This window comes from Enhydra lutris, unplaced genomic scaffold (assembly GCF_002288905.1).
Source record: "Enhydra lutris kenyoni isolate GAN:26980312 unplaced genomic scaffold, ASM228890v2 scaffoldscaffold43, whole genome shotgun sequence".
Lineage (NCBI taxonomy): Eukaryota > Metazoa > Chordata > Mammalia > Carnivora > Mustelidae > Enhydra > Enhydra lutris.
Window position 1 is genome coordinate 14,889,112 of NW_019154127.1, and position 20,208 is coordinate 14,909,319.

Genomic DNA, 20,208 nt, shown 5'->3' on the forward strand with positions numbered 1-20,208 from the left:
GCAGAAGAGCTCTTGGCAGGAGTCGCAAGCGGTCAGTCAGGGCCTCCCCGCGTCCGCTGACGGCTCTGCGGCGGGTTCCCTGGCGACTGCTGGGAGAAGGGCTGGGCCTCACTCTGACCCTGTGTTTTGTGGAGACGCTGCGGGACTGCACTGCCCTTGGTGGGGGGCGGTGGCAGGAGGAGGAGGCAGGGAGCAGTGACCATGGCCCTAGATCTGATGGGGGGCCCTGCTGGGCTCAGGGTTAGACAGGGTTAGACACAGGCACCTGCTGCTTTGGTTGGGCTAGTCTCAGGCGCTAGTCTCTGGCCACTGCCTCCCCCTGCAAAGCAGCCACCCACTAGCCTGGGACAGGCCCACGGACATCCACCAGGCCCCTGCTCCTGACTCCCTGATCAGGACGCTGGCTGTCAGCTTCCCTTGGAGTGCAATGAGTCCCGGACATCAGCCGGCCGCCCCAGTGAACTTTCTGGAACCGACGACCACCCCGAGTCTGGCGGAGAACCAGTCCCTTTCCTCCTGGGGCCACGGTCCACGGTGTGGACCACAGAGCTACGGCAGTCCCTGCCTCTGATCTTTGGGAACACGTGGTGGCTAGGTGGACACAACGGTGACCGTGAGGTACGTGGTCCCACCTGTGGCCACCGTTTTCCCGCCTTCAGATGTCAGCCCAGCCACGGGACGTGACCCTCTGCACCTTGGCGCAGCCCCACACCAGCGTGGGAGCTGGTGGCCACCGTGACATCCGTGAGTCATGCCTGCGGCCCGTAATGTCGGCCCATCTGCGGGCCCCTGTGAAGGACAACGTGGTGTGTGTGCCACCCAGTGGCCTTCGCTGCCTCCCCACCCGTGTCCTCAGCCACCGCCTCCCTACACGCTGGGGCACGGGTCCAGCTGCAAGTGTGCAGAGTTCTGGGTAACGGTGGGGCGACAGGGCCTTCCTCCCGCCGAGTCCCACCTGGGTCCAGCCGTCCTCGGCCTCCCAGGAGCAGGGGTGTGAGTCAGAGCAAGCACACGTGTGCAGACCACACACGTGAGCACAGACACGTGCACACACGTGGCGCCTGTACCACGCATATCCGCGAGCACGTGTGACACACAGACGGAGACGGGATGGGCCCCCCCAGGCCTCACTGTCAGCAGTGGGAGGTGGAGGGGCCAGTAGAGTCAGCAGAACTGGCCCCAAGGTGATAACTGTCCTGGGTAGGGATCCAGGAGTGCTTCCTGGAGGAGGCAGCCTCGGGAGGCACGTGCACCCTCAGGCACAGCTCAGCTGGGGACACGGTGGCGTGTTGCTGGTTGGTTGTCACGTGCTTCTCGTTAGTGTGGAGCAGGAAGGTCATGGGGTCGAGGGTCAGCTGAGGAAGGGAGTCTGAAGGTCGTCTGGGAGGACAAACAGAACGGTGTAGGTGGTGCCGGCTCGTGGCCTGTGGACGTGTGCAGACGCGGCGAGAAGGGCCCCCGCGTGTGCACATGGTTGGGGAGATCAGGAGACTCTGGGGACACACGGAGGTCACATGAACGACATCGTGGTGTGTGTCGCGCCGGGCAGGGCCATGCTCAGTCCTGCGTGTCCTGCGGGGTTGACCGCAGCACGACGCCCTGCGGTCGGGATGGACACCTGCGTGCTTGGCAGCCCGCCCAGCCGTTCTACGCCGGGACCTCTCAGACTGGCTGAGTACGGCTTCTACCGGGGAGCAATGCGCCGGCGGACGTCCCCGGGGTTGAGGTGTTGAGAAACAAAGAAAACGCTAGAAAACACACGTGTGGACACTCACTGTTTCCAGGCAGGGACACGTCGCAGCAGGTGTCGCGGGAGGCCCTGTGGCCTCGTGTGCCTGCCGCCTGGCAGTCGCGTCCTGGGAAGCACCCCTCCAACTCCAGGGATGGTCTGAGCCGCCCGTGCCCTGGGGCACGCCTGCCGGTTTCCGGTCACTGACTCCAGTGGCCCCCAAAATAGCTGGGGTAATACGCAGCTCCCCCTCCCCCGTCGCCAGCTCCCCAGGCCCCAAGCCCCTGGGTTTGGGGAGGACACGTGTGCTGGTGCTCCTCAGGGCCCGTGGTGCGCGTCTTACGCCGCACCCTCTGGGAGCACAGCCTCCACCCCACGTCCCGCACACGGATGCTTTTGGAGCCCAGGGGAGCGACCCGAGCGCGATCTCTCTGATTAGGGTTCGTCTGGATCTCGCTCCGCTGTTTCCCCGCCGAGGTCACCGGGCTCCGCACTGGGTGCCAGCCTGTCCGCACCACCTGCCTCGGGACCGGCAGTGACCCTGCTCTCCCTCTGCCTTTAGGGGGCGATCGCAGAGCTGAGGGTGCGCAGGGACCCCCATGTGAGCTCCCTGCACTGTCTGGAGGAGGACGATGAGGACAGCGGCGGGGTGAGTGTCGGGGTTCCCTCGCCCCCCACCCCTACCCGAGGCGGAGGGCCCGGGGCACGTGGGTGCCAGGAACCGCAGCGTGGTGGGACTGGAAGGGTCTCCTTGGAAAGATGCTGTTTGGGCACCAAGAACCTGGGGCTACATCTTCCTTTACCCACAACGTCAGAGCCTTCCCTGCCTCAAACTCGCTGCTTGAAAACTCACAGCGAACATGGAGGGGGACAGCGATCCCGAGACGCCTGTCGGGTGGCATGGTCGCCCGCAGCCCCCACAGCCAGATGCGCGTGCATGGGATCAAAAGAAGAAAATCCCGCTCTCGGGACGTGAGGGACAGAGCAGGGAAAGCCGGTTTCCCAGGGAGAATCCAGAGCTCGGGATGCCCCCAAGGGACCCCACGGCCACGAGCAGAGTGAGGTCCTCAGCCGTGTGGGTGAGCAGCGCAGGGGTGAGAGGACGGGTCACATGTCCCGCGGCTGCGGCCGCTCTGTGCAGTGCCATCAGGCCGTTCCCCCGTGGCCTTCGTGTTGACAACTGTGCCCGGAGCTCCCCGCCCCGTCTTGTCCTCCAGCTCTTTCCCAGGCCGTGGCCCCGGAACGGGATGACAAGTCCAAGGAAGGGAGCGTGTCTCTTGGTGGTTCGGCATAGGTCTGACTGGCGTGCCCACTGGCGGCCAGCTGACCCCGCACGGATGCCCTTCGGTCAGTGGCTTCCTCCTTCCCTGTATGCCCGCAGGCGTCCGGAGACTTCGGGAGCGGGCTGGAGGAGACCCGGGAGCCCCTCAGGGAGCCGTCGGTGAGTGCCATGAAGCCGGGGCTGCCCTCCTGGGACCCCCACCCAGCAGCGAGGCCGTGTGAGCACGCGCGGGACACCTGCACGGGCTCTCTGGGACCTGCGGACACATTCTCAGCTGGACACGGGAACACTGGGACTTGGGTGGCCCCTAAGGAGATTTAAAATTCGGTTTATGATTCTGAACCCTCTTTGGGCCTGGGAGGGTGACCTCGATGTTCCGTTTACGCTTCCACATTAGCTCGTAACTCCGGCATTTCGGTGAGGAAGGTTCCGGAGGCCGAGTCAGAACTCACCTAGCTCCCACCCCTGAAATAATGCACGGGAGGGAAAAGGCAGCCTTTCTTCAATTTGCACAAATGGGTTGCCCCCTGCCCTTCCCCCCAGCTTCACCCCCCGTTGCCTTGTCCCTGAGTTCACGCACCGGGGGGCCAGGACAGGCAGGGTCCTGAGCTCCATCCACACGGGGTGCTGGGGACCCCCAGCCTTGCACTGGTTGAAGCAGCTCTGGGAGGGCAACTGGCGGGCCCCCTGGACGTAGCATCCATGCATGGTGCCCGTGACAGCCCCCGCCCGTGTCAGAGAGCCTGTGGACTCCTTGCAGACACGGGCTGGATTTGGGCTCCTGTCACCCCAGGGTTCCCTGGTGCAAACCAGTGCATCAGGCAGGCTGACCCCATGGAAATGGGGTTCTGAGCTCTGTCACGGCCATGGCATGAAGCACGGGGCTCTGTGGCCCCTGTCGGGGGCAGAGGGGTTGAGGACCCAGAGCTGGTCACGTGCGTTCACCCTCGGCCCCATGACCTGTGGCCCTCGAGCTGGGAATCCACACCCGGCCAGGCTCCGGTTTGGGAAATCTGGCTGGCCGGCCCGCGGCGGCTTCCCCGAGCGCAGAGGACAGGGCCACAGCCGGTGTGGGGTGGGCAGGTGCGGCTGGGGACACACGTGGCCTCTAAGGGACCCCGCCCACTCTCCACGGCCGGGCCTGCGCCTCCATCTCTCATGCTCAGAGGCTCTGGGATGTCGGGGGGCTGCTGGGGCTTGGGGGTCCCCCAGATCCACGGGGCTGTGGTGCAGGAGGAGGCCTGGTGTGTGGCCTCGGACAGGCCCTCAGACTGGCCTCCCAGGAATGACGGTCACCAGGGGCCCAGATCAGCACAGAGTCACCAGGGAGCTCAGGTCCCCTGTGGGTCGGACGCTTGCAAGAAGCCTGGACGGCGTGTGTGGACATCTGCGTGCTGGGCTGACACGTCCGGGGCTCCAGTGGGCTGGGGGGCGGGGCCAGGAAGATGGGGTTTCTGAGCAGAGCCGGCCTGCCCTCCTCAGGGTGCGCGTCAGCCTCCCGGCCCAGCTGTGACATGCCCAGTCGTGCGTGGCCCCCGCCCAGCACGAGTCGTGCCCCGTGCCGCCTGGGCCGTGAAATGCCGGAGGCTCCCGCCCCCCGACGGGTGTCTGTGATCCCCCCCTACCTGGCAGGTCCCTGACCTTGAGGAGGAATCAGGGCCCTGGGTGTCAGCGCGGGGCTGCCCTGGGCCCGAGCGAGCGGAGCGGGCGCAGGAAGAGCTCCAGCTCGGGGCGTCAGGGGATCTGGGCCCCACGGGCCGTTTAGGAGAAGACAGCCATGGGGGGCTGGGCACATCTCCTGTCTAAGATGAAGCCCCTGGTCTTTGTCGCCGTCTTTTGTAAGAATCTGTGAGCGTCTGACCCGACAAACCACGTCGTCACCCGATGGGCCTGCCCCACTCCCGTGCCCAGGACACCCGTGGTCACCAAATAACAGAGCCATTTCTCCCGCTGTCACTTGCCAGGGTCCGTCGTCCAAACCCAGCCTCCCTGAGGCTCCCCCGGTCACTTCTCCACCCTTGGCTGCGGGCGGGAATGAGGAAGATTCCAGAACCGAAGAAATTGAGGAAGAAACCACGGTGTCTGCGTTGGCAGGTAAAACCGTGGGCTGGTGTGGCGTCTGTGTCCGTGGTGTGCCCGGGCAGCAAGGGGCTCTGTCCTTCACGGACACACGCCCTACCGGGGGAGTGGGCAGTGCCCACCTGGTCCCCTGGTGGCCCCGGGTGCGTCGCCGAAGAGCTCTGGGCCTGCTCTTTGTGGTCCATTTCTCATGCTGCTGTGGCTGGTGGGGGTTTGCGGGGCCGTCCCACGGGTGCTGCGGCCTCGCTGGGAGGACATGGGAGTTGGCTTGGGGGGACACTTCGTGGGACAGATCGGCCTCTGCCCAGGACCTCCGTGAACTAGGCCTGCCCCGGGTCCACATGTGGGGTCGGGGACATTCCCTGGGGACCATGGTGGGGGGTCTGCTGGCCGGGGTCAGGTAGGGCTGTGGGGCCTCGGGCACACGGAGAACATCAGCTGTCTGTTGTTGCTAACGGGTCGCTGGGAACGCGGCTGTTGGGGGCGGGGGGCACCCGTGTCTTCCCTCGCAGTCCCAGGGCTGCGTCCTCTCCTGGCGGCCCCCAGCCCGCCTCCCACTCACTCAGTTTCTTAGGAGAACTCAGGTCCCTGCGGCTGTAGGACAGAGGGTCCCCAGGGATCAGTCCTAGGTCCTAAGGGCCACCCCCGTTCCTCGGTTCCTGGCCTCCCGCGCATCTTCCACGCCAGCCACGGCAGGGGGAGTCCTCTTCCTGCTTTGAATTTCCCGAACCTCCCCTCCCGCCTCACCCCTCCTCCTTCCTCTACAGTTTTGGGGGATTATTGGGTTGTACCCCAATAATCCAGGTTAATCTCCCGACCTGTAAGTCGGCTACTCGGTAACCTCCAAGCCACACCTCCAGAGTGCCCCCCGCAGCGCTAGACTCGGGTCTGGCGGGTGGAGCAGGGCAAGGGAGCCTACGGAGACGCCGGCGGGGTTCCGGCTTCCACGCTCACGTCGAGGCTGGAGAAAGGGATGTAGACATTTTTTATTTTAAAGAGAAGAATTTATTGGTGTCAAAAAATTACTGAAATGATACATGCTCAGTGCAGCTTAGAAACGTAGAGACCTGACGGGCGGTCCCCCAGGACCCCGCCATTCACGTTCCGCGTGCCCTCCTCCAAGGACCTGGTGCTGGGAGCGGTGGTCACGGAGCAGCTCCCCAGGGCTGCAGCCAAGCTGGGCGAGGTTGGCGGACAGTCTGGCCCCTCGGGGTCCCGAGTGAGGGACTTACACCCCCGGGGCTACAGGGTCACCCCGGCCTCACTGTGCCCCCAGCCCAGGGCTGTCCCAGGAGCCCTTGGGAGCCGCCCTCATGGGCCTGGGGTCACTTTCTGGTTTTGTGTCTGGTATGATCCGCGCACAGTGAACTGGGTGTGTTTAAACCATATGGTCTGATGAGTTGGGACCCACGTGTCCTCCTGTGAAAGCATCACAAAGAGGGCATGGCCGCGTGCCCCAGCCCCAGATGGCTGTCACCCACTTTGCAATCCCTCTGTCCTGCCCCTGCCCTGCCCCAGCGACACCTGATCTCTCGGTCAGTGTGGACGCAGGCATTCTCTGGAACGGGACGTGTTGGGATCGTACGCCCCGTGCCTTCTTGTTGGAATCATGATGTTGTGACTCGGCACCATTGGTCTGGGGGTCTCCATGTGTGGGTGGACCTGGAGCTGTCCGTCCACTCAGCTGTAGGGGGGCACCACGTCGTGTCCAGGTTGGGGCTGTTAGGGCGGAGATGCTGTGGGTTCCAGGCGAGCCTCTGCGGGGACACCGGCTCCCGTGTCTCCCAGTCAGCACCTCAGGGGGGACGGCGGGGCCTGGACGTGGGTTTGCCCTTCACTAGCCAAAAGGCTGCTGACCGTTTCCCAAGGCAGCGGCTGCAGATGCCGTCCCCGCCGCTCCTGGGCGGCGCTGGGCATGGCCACCCTCCATCACGCCCATCCTAGCAGGTGCACCGGGCAGCTCGGGCCCAGCCAGTCCCCGTGACCGGCGCTGTTGAGCCCCTTTCCACGGGCTCCTGTGCCGCTCACGCGTTGTCTTCGGGAAGGAATCCGTCCTGATCTCCGCGGGCTGCGCACTTTCCCGTCCCAGCGTGTTGGGAGTTTTCGCGCTCAGGCTGGTTCTGTGAATAATTTTTCAGTCTGGGGTTTATCTCCTCTTTTTGTTAATAGTGTCGCTAGAAGGGCAAAATGGTCAGTTATGAGTTCAGATGAAACTCCATCTATCAACCCGTTCGTTCATGGATCTCAGCTCTGTTGCTGTGTCCGGGAAGTCGGCCCAGCCCAAGACCACAAAGGCTTTCTGACGTGTTCTGGTCAGGGTCACGGTCCCAGGCTTTGCATTTTACTCTGTGACCTACTTTGAGTTCAGTTTGGTATTTGGCATAAAGTATGGTTCTCAGCTCCCCTTCCCCTCCGTGCCCTCCCCTCCCCTCCCCTCCCCTCCCCTCCCCTTTATTCCTGTCTCCTGCTGAGCTGCGATGTTGCCCTTGTTGGAAATCAGGTCCCTGTGTATGCGTCTGTCCCTAGACTCCCATGCTGTTCCGTGAGTCCCTCTGGCCACACCGTCCTGATTCCCGGAGCTTTGTAATGTCTCGAGATGATGTTGTGTGACGTCCAGATTTGCTGTCTCTTTGGGAAGCTGCTCTGGTTTTTACGTCCTTTGCATTTCCTTGTGCGTTTTAGACTCCATTTGTCTTTTCTGCAAGGACGGCCAGCGGGACCATTGGCCAGAACGTCTCTGGCCCCGTGGCCGGTCCTGGAGGAGGTACGGGCAGCCTGGCAGCTCCGAGTCATCCAAACACGGTTTCTCTCCTTTGTTTTCCTTCAACGAGACATTGCTGTTTCAACGCTCGCTGAGGCGGAGATCTTACGTTTGCCTTTGATCGTGCCAGTGTTGGGCATACAGGCCGCAGAGGTTCGCACGCCATGCTGTCTGCCACGGGAGGAGGCCGCCCTCCTGCGCCGACCGGAGCCTCGTGGGGGGTCCGCAGTGGGCTGTGTCTGACGGCCAGTCTATGGGGCTCAGGGCCATCCGGGAGCACTGGCAGGGTGGTCAGGGGCTGTGGTCAAGGGCTCTAGCTGGCACCCCACACCGTGGAGTGTGGACATGGCTCAGATTCCTTCTGGACGCAAGACAGGGTCCTGCAGAGCTGTGCCGGGGAGGGTGGAGACGGGTATGGCCCTGGATGGCGTGGGCACCTGTCCCTGGTTAGCTGAAGGGCCTCAGATCCCCTGTGGTCCCCACACGCTACCTGCGAACCCGCCAGAGCACCCATCCCCCTCCCCCACAGGGGAAGAATGTTCCTCCCAAGCTCCCTCGGCAAATGGGCCGCGTGAGCCCCGGGCCTTCCAACTGCCTGGCAGTGCGGACCCCAGTGGATGAAGGTTTGGGGGAGCAGCCTTAGTGCATCCCCCAAATTCCTTGTCAGTCACAAAGGGGAAGGTGCCATCCTGAGCCTGTCCTGGCATCAGCAGGGCGAGCCGGTGGCTGGTGTCTCAGGGGCCTGTGCTCTGGGGTCTCTGGTCTGCCTGGTGGTGTTGCCCCGGAGCTCTGTGGAAACGTCCGCAGCTCCGGGCCCTCCTGAGGCAGGCCAGCGGCCCATCTGGCCGGACTTGGCCCACGGGCAGCTCACTTCCTGGGGTCCTGGCACGTCCACTGTCCACCGTCCCCAGGAAGAAGCTACAGAGGACGGTGTGGAGCCAGTGGAGACGCTTTGATCCGAGCTGTTCAGTCACTGTGTGTAACAGCACGAGACGTCCTGATGTGACCACCTGGCGCAGGACAGCGTCCTCGAGCTTGGGGGGAGTGTGGCATTCTAGAGGAAGGGTTGCGATGAACGCAGCAAGTGTTAGGGGCTTGGCAAGAGAAGGAATAACGTGTGTGCACATGTGTGCAAGGCAGTGCACATGTGTGTGAGTGTGCATGTCCGCGCACGCATATGCGAGTGTGTGCACATGTGCCGCATGTGTGTGTGCGTGAAAGTGTGCACGTGTGTGTGCACATGAACTGTGTGTGCACACATGTGCGGGTGAGTGTGTGCGTGTGCACACGCATCGATGCGTCAAGGACACAGCTGGGCTCCAGGTAGGCCGCGTCCTGGGACTGCAGGCAGCCTGGGTCGGGCCGTGAGCCCCACGTGCCGCTGGGCCGTGCTCCGGGTATGACGGCCGCCTCTGCTCCCGCAGCTCGGACCCTCCCCAGCTTGGATATGGTCACCGCAGGGAGCGTTTGGAGCCTCGGGGGCGGCCTGGATGAGGTGAGGCCCCTTCCCTGACTCCGGGTGGGCGGTGCATCTAGCATGCATGGGGGACCCCGGCACAGCTCCTGGGGCTACACTGCCTCTTCTGTCCTTGTCCTGGGGCTGCACCCAGGGGCACCAGTGGCCCCTCGCAGTGCTAGGAGCGTGTGGCTGGCCTGGTTGGCACCAGAACCCGCTCTGTGTCCTGGGCGTGTCCCTGGGACTGTGGAGGGTGCAGCTGTGGGCCCCTCAGCCTGTGCCCTCGCTTCTTCATCCCCAGGGTCCTGCTGTGCGGAGCCCTGAGGCACCGCCTGTACCCGGGCCGCAGGGCCCCCCTGGCCCCCCAGGGCCACCAGGGAAGGATGGCATCCCCGGAAGGGACGGCGAGCCAGTGAGTCTACCTTTGCTGGGCTGGGCCAGGGTGATGGGCTGGGGCAGGAGGGGACAGGTGGGAGGGATGTGGCCAACCAGTAGGTCCTGGGAGGGCGACTTCGGGCTAGCCCTGACCTCGAGGCCACATCCTCCCTGTGCCAGGAGGCTGGCAGGGCCACCCACAGCGTGTGGGGAGGGAGGCTCTCCGGGTCCACTCCTGGCCCTTCCATGGGGCTTGGGGTGCGGGGCTCCAGGTCCGTGTTCAGATCGGTGTGGGGACATGGGGTATCGCTCTCTGTGGCTCACGGTTCTCTCGCTCGTTCCAGGGGGATCCTGGTGAAGACGGGAGAGCGGTAAGTTGGCCTTTCTTCCAGAGCTGGCTTTATCTGTCGCATTGGTGTGAGACCTTCAGGCTTTGTGCCTGTGACACTCTCAACTCAGCTCAGCACAGAGATTTCAGAATGAAGCCATTTTGAAAATTCAGCTTAACTTTTGTCAAGAAAATACGAGTCTAACTATTGAGAGAAAAATGCACAGTTACGTGTTCCTCCTCCGTCGGCTCCTCCTGGCTCAGCTGTCTGCCCGGCCGCCTGTCTGCGACGGCAAAGGGCCCGCTCCCTGACCGAGCTGCTGGTCTTTGTTTTCCAGGGCGACCCTGGGCCACAGGGCTTTCCCGGGACCCCGGGAGACGCGGGCCCCAAGGGCGAGAAGGTGAGCATCTGAGGGTCAGGGCCCCCGGCTCCCCAGCCCTGATGGCAGCGAGGGCCATGCACCCTGACGTAACTGCTGTCTTTTTTCCCCAGGGGGACCCCGGGGTCGGGCCGAGAGGACCTCCAGGACCCCAAGGGCCTCCAGGGCCACCAGGACCCTCCTTCAGGCATGACAAGCTGGTGAGTTGCGGCTGTGGTCCCTTCCAGCATGGGCCCGTCTGCCGCCCCAGGACGAGGACCCTCTTCCCGGCTTGGCTTTGTAACACACCTTCTTCGGACTCACCCGCTTCCCAAAAGGGTGTCCAGACGTGGGGGTCGGCCCCTGCCTTGCGGGCTGCAGGGAGTAGGGGTCCGTGGGGCCTGCCAGGCTCTGGATCCTTCCGTCTGGCAGGCTGCGGCCCTTCCCGCTGTGGCTTCTCACTGCATCCTCCCAACTGTGGGCCGCATGGGCAGGGCTTACGGGGAGTATCAGGCCAGGGCGAGCCCCTACCCACTGACCTCAGGCAAGGGGACAGCCGGCTGGGAGGGCCTGGGTTCCCGATGCCATGTCTGTGGGCTCTCTACCTCAGACCTTCATCGACATGGAGGGGTCCGGGTTCGGCGGAGACCTGGAGAGCCTCCGGGTGAGTGTCCCCAGGTCCTGCCGGCTCCGTGGGCACGTGAATCCCGTGGGGGTGGGGGCCGTCCCTTGGCAGGAGCTGCGAGCCGTGACCGCCCTGTGGTTCTCCATGTGCAGGGCCCCAGAGGCTTCCCCGGCCCCCCGGGGCCCCCAGGCGTCCCAGGCCTGCCCGGAGAGCCAGGCCGCTTCGGGATGAACAGCTCAGACGTGCCAGGACCCGCCGGCCTCCCTGGTGTGCCCGGGCGGGACGGGCCCCCTGGGCTTCCTGGCACCCCGGTAAGGCCTGCCTCCTGCCCCTCCTGTCCTTGTCCCCACCCGGGCTTGGCCTGGCCACACCCCTGAGTCCTCGGAGGGAGGGGCCCAGGCACCCAGCGATGCCACACGTGGGACTATTGTGTCTGGTTGGGCCACGGGAACCAGGTGTGCATCATGTGGCATCTGGCGGCAGCTCCCGTCCCTGGCGGGTGACCACCCCTCCTCCCCCTCCCGTACCGGAGCAACTCCCAACAAAAGCAGAGGAGAGGAAAGAAATGTAAAAATTGCGCCTGCTGTGTGCGGCCTGTGAGCCGCGGTCGGGGTCTCTGGCGCGCTGCGATCTGGCCCGTCAGGGGAGGGTCTGAGGCCTGGATTCCGGGGAGAGCACGTGCTCAGAGTGTCGTCCGCGAACCCATGAATCTTTCTTCGCGACTGAGTTCCGTCTGCCCCACACTCTGCTTTTCTCCCCCAGGGACCGCCAGGCCCTCCAGGAAGAGACGGGGGATCAGGGAAGACGGGCCAGAAAGGCAGCCCCGTAAGTCTGGGGGCTGTTGACCTGCGCGCACGGGAAACACCACAAAGGCGGCCGCACAGGGCAGGTGGCCTTACTCCAGCGTGCGCCACCATCCGCCATCTGTCGAAGCTGCTGGGGGTCTAACAGTGGGGGCTGGCAGCCTCTGGAGTTGGCCGAGAACAACGCAAAAATTCAGGACGCTGGGCCTAGTGTTTGCTCCGGAAACGAGCGGGCTAAGGGGGTTGGGTTTTGAGTAAGACTGACACTTGATTTGGAAGTTCTGTCTCAGGTTTTAATTCTGGTTACAGCTGGGGTTTCCAGGGTGGGGATGCCGGCTGTCTTCCGTGTGACCCTTCTGTGAGCGCCTGGCGGCGTGGGGCTGAGCAGGGGTGTGGTCTGTGACCCGCTGTGCTGGGGCCCTCACCGTGGGGACGGCTGGGCTAGAGGGGCTCTCCCCCTGGGGGCGGCAGCCATCATCCCCCCTCCCCGTCGAGCCTCGTCCCTCCTGGAACGGGGTGGGGACGGCAACCCCGCAGGTGTGCTGGGCCGGAAGGGCTCCCCCAGAGCGCTTGAGCCCGTCTCCCGGGCGCCGCACAGGACGAGGTCGGCTCAGTGAGGGTGACCTTGTGGGCCGGGATGAAATGAGTGAAACCGTTTGCTTCCCCCGCGTCGGCTGCCCATCTTGGGCTTTGAGTGATTGTCGTCTCTCTCCTGCAGGGCGACGCGGGCGCCCCGGGACCTAAGGTACGGATGAGACAGCGGATGAGTCCGCTGGGTGGGAGGCTGGAAAAATACATAGGAGAGGTCAGCGCGGGCGGGGATGCCCGAGCACAGACGTTAACACAGAAGCTTCCCGAAGGTGGAAGGTACCAGACAAGCGGGTCTAATGGGACTGGAAAGCAGGAAGACTAAAACCAGGGAAGCAGAGTTTACGATTCTGCTGAGGTCGGCCCTCAGGTCAGAGGGTGCTAATATGTCAGAACTCCGACTCTTTGTTAAACTGGCCTCAGGACGGCCCCTGCCCTGAGCCCAGCCCTCTGCAGGGGGGCCCCTGCCTCGGCTCCCCACTCCCTTACCCTGCTCACACGCTGGCAGGCACCGGGCCCTTGGGACCCAGGTGCCCTCAGAGGCATCCCAGCCGCTCACGCCCTCCTGCTCCCGCACGCCCCCCCCACCGCGTGCTCTGGGCCCCGCATGCTCCCCCCGCGTCACTGCTTCGGGGCGCCCTCCCTCACTGGCCCGCCACGGCCCCTCCCCACCCCTCCGCCCCGCACCGCCTTGCCCCAGACCTGGAGGGCGGGTCTCAGCGTGTGCGTCTGCGGGTGTCCTGGCCTCGTCTCACTTTGTCCACTTCTCTGACGCGGCCGATAGCCTGTGTCTTGCTGCGCTAACAGTCTGTGTCAGGCGTCTGGTCGCAGGGCCCTGGCTCCCTTTCATTGCGATCATTTGGGGCCCCCAGCTCCTTCTCTCTCTACGTCCCGTGGGTCCCAGGGGTGCACATCGCTTCCGCTCACGTGACACGGGAGAGACCGTGATGGTGTGGCCGCGCCCAGATTGGCGGGGGCATGGGAGAGTCTGGCCGGGCGCCGGCGGGAATAACGGCTTCTGCCGGAGAGCCCGAGGCCTCCCAGGCCGTCCTCCCGGTCACCCTCGTGGTTTCGGTCGGCTCCCAAAGTCAGAGCAGGAACGGGGGCTGCCAGGTGTGCTCGTCCTACGTCCGCTCTCGGGTGGGCTCCTCAGGGGGGTTAGAGAGCGTGCGAGGAAAGTGGGGGCACCGGGGAGGCCGCGGCTTCTCAGGGCTCAGCCGGGAGTGGGAACATCCTGTCTCCCCACCTGTGCAGGGAGACAAGGGTGACCCCGGCCCCGCTGGCGCTCCTGGGGAGAATGGCTTGGCAGGAGCCCCCGGACCAGCCGGATCACCAGGGCCCCCCGGCCCCCCCCGGGCCACCAGGACCAGGACTCACCACAGGGTTTGTGAGTACCAGTGGCTGCCGCCCCCAGACATCCCCGGGCACCGCACCCCGACTGGCGGTGTCTCCAGCCCTGTCCGAGCCCCGGGCGCAGGCAGGCTACTTATGGCCCTGCCCAACTCCCGGCCGTGGCAGCACCTGGACGGTGCCGCCCGGTGGACCTGTGAGCCGTGGGAAGGAGCCGCTGCCCGTTTCCTCGTGCGGTCCCTGCTCAGGGACCGTGTCTGGTACACGCTGCGGGAAGGCTTCTCCGCAGGACGACAGCAGAAACCAGACCCCGTCAGACAGCCCGGCCCCCGGCACGTGCGCAGGAGGGCTGCCCGGGCCCAGCGGGGTCCCTGCTGCTTCTCCTCGGCCCTCGGAGCCCACCCCACTCATCTACGGCCGAGTCTGTGCCAGTGGCTGGCTCGAGGAGGGGGCTGTTCCTGTAAAAGACCCCAGCCCAGGCGCCCCTCCTGTGCTCTCTGCAGGATGACATGGAAGGCTCCGGGGTACCCTTCTGGCCGACGGCTCAAGGAGCCAGCGGGCCGCAGGTACTGTCCTCGTGGGGCTCACTCGGCTCTTGGGGAGGGGATGTCCCTGGGCCCAGCCCCCAAGTGGGACCAGCAAGGCCGCTGGCTCCTGGCACCATCCACACTCGGGCCCTTAGGACAGGAGCGGACTCTGCACGTGGGAAAGTGCCCCGGTGGTGCAGTGAGTGGACGGGGGGCACAGCCCTGAAAGACAGGTCTTCAGAAAGTAGCATCCTCCAGCCTCTGTATGGTTCCAACTTGGGGACATAATAAACTTTTGACCAGACTAGAATTTTTTCAGTGAACACGGGCACGTTCCCGTGGAATCCCACCTCGTTCTGCTGTTAACATGTGTGCGGGTTGGGCCTGGGTTTGGCTGGAGCTGCTGGTGCCCTGGAAGGCCCAGGACTTAGCACAGGTGAGGGGCACGTCCTGGGGGTGGGCAGTGCCTCGGTCATGGCCACGGGACGCCCGACGCCCTTCAGCCAGCGTCCACCATGGGCCCAGACCCCACCTGGCGAGGGTGAGCCGCTGGCAACATTAAGGGGAACCTCCTCTTGGCGGAAAGGAGTCCCCTGGGGAGCTGTTTGCCCTGTAATTTGGTGTCTTTTAAGTAATAGAAGCCCCTGGTCTTGGGCTCAGTTAGCTGCCTGGGCCTCCCGTGGATGTGATCCAAGGTCATTCTTGCCGTGACCCAAGGGCAGAGGGACCCGCCGAGAGGTGGCAGCAAGGTCTCAGGGGGATGGGTCCTAGACCAGAGTACACAGATTCAATGCCTTTGACCCTGGAGGGGTCAGCAGGGCTGTTTAAGACCGTGGAGGGCATGGAGACCCTGGGGGGGTCACAGCAAAGCTGTGCAGCCCATGCCTGGGGCGGGACCAAGGGCGGCGGCCCGTCTGCTCGAAGGCGCTGACCCATCTCTCCCATCAAACGGTGGCCGTCACTGGTGGAGGGCACCAGGCTCACCTGCCCCGGTCTCCCGTGTGCTGCCTGAGGGGTCCAGCTGGTGCCCAGAACAGACCATTGCTCCTGGGACTGCCCGGGGCCGCCAGCACCTGTGGGAGGAAGGCCCTCCCTGCAGGACCTCAGGCTACTTTCCTTCTCTGTCCCACAGGGACCCGCCGGCCCACCCGGGGTCAAGGTCAGTGAGCACACCCCTCCCTCCGCACTAGGGGAGTAGCAGGAGTACACCCTGGGCGATTTGTGAACTATGGGAAGTCCTGATGGGAGGGGACAGTCACTCACCACCCACCCCGAGCTTCCCTGTCGGGGGGTGGGAGGCATCCTTCTAAAGCTGTGCGTCCCTGCCTTCGCACATCTGAGGGTGCTTGCCAACCTGGGGAGATGAAGGAACCTGCCCCCACACACCTCCCAGACTCTGGGGCAGTGGGGTGACCGCCCTGGGACTCTTCCCACCTCCCTGCTTTACTCTCTGCTCCCCACCAGTCCCCACCCTTCCCCATGGGGGGCCGGTGGGGAGGGATCCCTAGGAGGGCCCCCCACGGGTATGCCATGCCCCCCCAGACACATGGGTTTGAGGGCATACGGGGGTCCAGTCTAGGATGTTCTGGAATGTTCCTCTGATGGATGTTGTTTTAGAAGGTTTTGCTTTGATTTGCCAAAGTTTGGGATGTCTCAGAAGGTTGCGTTTTAGAAAGACAGTTTCTCGCTTTCTTAAAAATGGAGCCGCTCCTTAGAGCAAGCGGACGGCCCAGCTTCTGGAATAGACTAGGCCACGTGCGTTAGCTCACAGTGCCTGCACAGCTCCCCGAGGCCACCGGGCCCCTCCGCCCTGCATGGGGCAGGGAGGGGTCCGTGAGAGGCCACCCGCATCATTAGCCCTCCCTCCCTCCTGGAGGAGGGAGAGAGTCGACGCTGCCATGGCGGTGGGCTGCCGTGCTCCACACTCACGGGCCCCTTCTCCCACTCTAGGGGGATCCCGGGGTAACCGGACCGCCGGGTGCCAAGGTAAGGAAGAGCCTTTTTTCGGGTTCAGGAAGTCAGGGATCTTTACCAGCCCCAGTGGGAGCGGGGAGGGGCCCCATCGCCCCATCACCCTGTCCCCTTGGAGCCAAGGGACTAAGGATGAGGTTTGCATGGAGTGACCTTCAAGGCCAGACCCAGGGTCATTCTTCCTCTGGTCCTTCCTTGTGTTGTCTGGCCTCAACCTTCCTTCCTTAGAGTCCAGGACTGTCCCAAGGGCACCCACCTTCAGGGCAACTCCCAGAGCACCCCAGGATTCTGACCCCCCCAGAACACCCCCGTCCAGGACACCTGCCCCCTGACACCCCAGGACATCCCTACCCCAGGACACCTAACCCCTGACATGCCAGGACACACCCCCACCCCAGGACAGGCTTCCTCCCAGCTCTAAGGTGTGACTCTTGGGAACCACACGACTCTGTCCAACCCTGGTCCCCTCCCCTTCTCTGCCCCTTGGGGCTCCTAAGGAGGACGCTGGAGGTCCACTGGGCTGAATCGCCCTCGGGGGTGTGAGCTGGTGACCTGCAGAAGCCCTGGCTTTCTCAGCCCCCTGACCCCAGGGTTCACTGGGGGGTGGGTTGACATTCGTCTCTCCCTGTGTTGGATACAGGGAGAAGTCGGGGCTGATGGACCTCCTGGGTTCCCCGGCCTCCCTGGCAGAGAGGGCACAGCTGGAGCCCAGGTGAGTGGCTTCCCAGGACTACGATGGGGGGATCATCCCCCAGGTGAGTGGCTTCCCAGGACAGCGATGGGGGAGACCGCCCCGCAGCAGCTACTCCGATAAAGCCAGAGCCTCGGTATGGTCTCTGGGGGTTCCTGACCACTTCTCTGTACCCCGAGGGTCACAGACCCTGGCTCCATGGGCCGTGGGCTGGCCTGGCTCACCCCCTTCCCCAGGAAGGAAGAACTCTCTACATCTTCACTCAGAGCCCGTGCTGGGGCTCTGGGGTCTCCGGGGAGGTTCTGACCCGTTTCCTTTTCATCTCTGCAGGGACCCAAAGGAGAAAAAGGGACCCAGGGAGAGAAAGTGAGTTGGGGCTCAGGGTCCCCGGGCAGAGCAGGTGCATGTCCAGGCCTTGGGGCTGTCCCTGCCCCCTGCCACCTGCGTGGCCTCAGAGACTTGGGGCAAGCCTCTCAAGTCTGGGGTTCTGGCTTGGAACCTGCCCTGCTGGGATGGGGTGCTCTCAGGGCCCCAGCCCCAGGCACCTCCTCACACCTGATGGGCGTGCGGGTCCTGTCCAGAGATCCCCGCAAGCAATCTAAGTGCTGGACACAAGCTTTCTCTTCCAGGGCGACCCAGGGAGGGATGGAGTGGGACAGCCCGGCCTCCCCGGACCCCCCGGACCCCCAGGGCCTGTCGTCTACATGTCGGAGCAGGATGTAAGGACGCTGAAGCCGCTTTCCGAGAGACCTTTCTGAGGCCTGGGGGGGCCGCTGCTCTGCCCTCCCCAGCCCTGGCTATAGCCGGTGCAGCCCCAACCCGGACCCCGTGGGAGGACCTATCGGCTCTCCCCACCCAGGGCGACCCCCAAAGACGCCAGGGTTTACGGTCTGTCGGTTCTATTCAGAACTCGTGACTGTGTCTCATTCCGGTGATACTTCTACATTATCTAAGAGGAGAAAAATACGGGGCTGTGTGTCCAGAGAGAAACAAAGTTCTATAGCGGAAAATCGAGACGGGACAAGGCCTCTCCCACCAGGCCTTGCAGGGCCTCCCCGTCGGGGTCCCTGGTCCCGCGCCCGCACGCTGCCGACACTGGCGGCTCCACTCCAGCCCCAGGCCCCGTACGGAGGCGGGGGACTGGCCCCGGGTCCCAGGGTCTCCGGAAGGTTCTCTGGTGCGGGGCAGGCTCCCAGCAGGTGGCTTCCCCTCTGATCTGAGGGGCCTTGAGGCCAACGCCTGGAGGAAGATCGGAGGCAGTTTTCTTGTACAGCGTCGCGGTGCGGTTCTGGGGGTCCCGTACGAGGAGTGGACTTTTGTCATAAACATGTCTCTTCCTTCCTTCCTGGGATCCGTGTTTCTCTGGTGTGCGGACAGAGAGCGCTGGCCGGCGTGCCTGGACCCGAGGTACGTGTGCTGTCCTGGTGGGAACCGCAGCCCGTGTCCGTGTGCCACCCTGCACCCCTCTGCACCCCTCATCTCCCACCCCCACACCCCCCTCGCCGCGCCGACCCATCCCCTGACCAGTGCTGACCCGCCTCGCATTCCGCCCCCTGCGCTGACGTGTCCCTCTCTCCCGCAGGGCCGGCCGGGGTTCGCTGGCTTTCCCGTAAGTGGCCTCTCTCTCTGTCCTGCACCAGCTGGGGACCCCTGGCAAGCCCAGTGGTGGAGGGTGCCCGCAAAGCTGAGGAACCCTCTGGGTCCTGGGCAGAAGCCCCCCAGGACCAGGGTGGAGGCTTGGGGTGGGTTTCTCGGGCAAGGTGTCGAGGGCCCTCGTCCGCCTGACTTGGGTCCGGACCAGGAGGCAGCCGTGGTGGGACAGGCTCCGCACGTGGCCCTCATTCCTGTCTGTCTCCCCACAGGGACCGGCTGGGCCAAAGGGAGATCTGGGCTCAAAAGGCCAGCAGGGCCTCCCGGGACCCAAGGTGAGAGGCCCGGGCACCAGCTGCCCAGGGACCGCCCGCGCCATGACCCTGGAGGGGTGGACACATGACCTGTGGCCAGGAGCATGTGACCAATTCTGACCTCACATGGCCCATGGAGGCTCCCCCACCCCAGAGCCCAGGGAGGGGAGGCCCCCACTCACCACACTCTGGGGCCCGGGGGTCAAGGACCACCCCCTTCTCCAGAGCCAGCCTCATGCCTGTCCCCCCGCTGTTCCAGGGTGAGAAGGGCGAGCCCGGCCCGGTCTTCAGCCCCGATGGCAGCATGCTGGCACCAGGCCAGAAAGGGGCCAAGGTGAGTTGGGTCCCTGAGACCACCCACCTTCAACTAGTCCGGGGACAGGCGTTGCCAGGGGCTATGGAAGGGCCCGAGAGGGGCCAGTTCCTGCCTCCACATGAGAGCTGCTCCTGAGCAGGGTTCCAGGAACTTCCATAGCCTGGGCCCCGGCCCTTTCCTGTCTGTCCCTCGGTCACAGCCACACTGGGAAGGACCTCGAGGTCCTGCGGAGCCTGGCATGCCCAGCCTGGCCACCACTGGCCGGCCCCTGATTCTCCCCTGCCTGTTGGCTGAGCCTACCCTGCAGACGTGCTGGGGACTCTCGGCGGGGCGGGGAGGGGGTGAGTGTCCAGTCCAGGCCTTGCCTGTGGGAGATGCCCAGCCCTGAGGCTGCGGCCGTCCCTCAGGGGCTGCCGCTGCTGTGGGGTCCCAGCCCTCCTCCCTCAAGAGGCTCAGAGTGGGTTGAGGGGGCTGTGCCCCAGGTCCCCCATCCCCAGACAGGCTCTGAGGGTCTCGGGGGATGGCTGGATCTGGATTTGGTGGCCGTGGGGGGCAGTCCTACAGGGACCCCAAATGCCCCCTGGCTGTGGGACCTTGGATCTCCAGGCCCAGAGAACTCTGCCAGCCCCGAGGTCGGGGCTGCCCCCAGGTGGGCCTCGTCCATGCCCAGAGCGTGCTGCCTCTGCCGTATCCTCCCCTCCCTGGTGTTGTCACAGCCCCGAGGGTGCTCCCGGGTGGGGGCGACCTGCTGCCGTCTGACGGTGCCTCTGGTTTTCCGTTCAGGGAGAGCCCGGCTTCCGAGGACCCCCGGTGAGTAGCACCCCCCCCAACAGCGAACACGCATGTCCGAGAACATGCAGGTCCCGAAGGCGCCGGTCACAGCCCGGTTGCTGAGCGGCCCGAGCAGACCAGCTACACCTGTCAAACGTGGGGGCAAGTGGCGGGCGGGAGGCACAGCCGGGGCTGGTCTCTGCTCATCTGGAAGGTGGCTGCTCCTTTCTGCAGGGTCCCTACGGACGGCCGGGGCACAAGGGAGAGATTGGCTTCCCTGGGCGGCCGGTAAG

General features: G+C 64.7%; 1 protein-coding gene across 1 annotated transcript in view; it reads left to right on the forward strand.

Moving 5' to 3' along the window:
- Nucleotides 1-20,208, forward strand: part of LOC111155716 (collagen type XVIII alpha 1 chain) — an 84,551-nt gene that overhangs the window by 54,429 nt on the left and 9,914 nt on the right. The window contains 26 exon segments of the mRNA XM_022516045.1: nt 2,292-2,378; nt 3,111-3,170; nt 4,976-5,105; nt 9,276-9,346; nt 9,609-9,719; nt 10,027-10,053; nt 10,349-10,411; nt 10,504-10,590; nt 10,980-11,033; nt 11,147-11,305; nt 11,757-11,819; nt 12,516-12,542; nt 13,640-13,732; nt 13,734-13,772; nt 14,239-14,301; nt 15,395-15,421; nt 16,213-16,248; nt 16,874-16,945; nt 17,255-17,290; nt 17,554-17,643; nt 18,302-18,331; nt 18,507-18,533; nt 18,787-18,849; nt 19,088-19,162; nt 19,928-19,954; nt 20,150-20,203. Of these exon segments, the coding sequence (XP_022371753.1) occupies nt 2,292-2,378; nt 3,111-3,170; nt 4,976-5,105; nt 9,276-9,346; nt 9,609-9,719; nt 10,027-10,053; nt 10,349-10,411; nt 10,504-10,590; nt 10,980-11,033; nt 11,147-11,305; nt 11,757-11,819; nt 12,516-12,542; nt 13,640-13,732; nt 13,734-13,772; nt 14,239-14,301; nt 15,395-15,421; nt 16,213-16,248; nt 16,874-16,945; nt 17,255-17,290; nt 17,554-17,643; nt 18,302-18,331; nt 18,507-18,533; nt 18,787-18,849; nt 19,088-19,162; nt 19,928-19,954; nt 20,150-20,203 (1,671 nt within the window).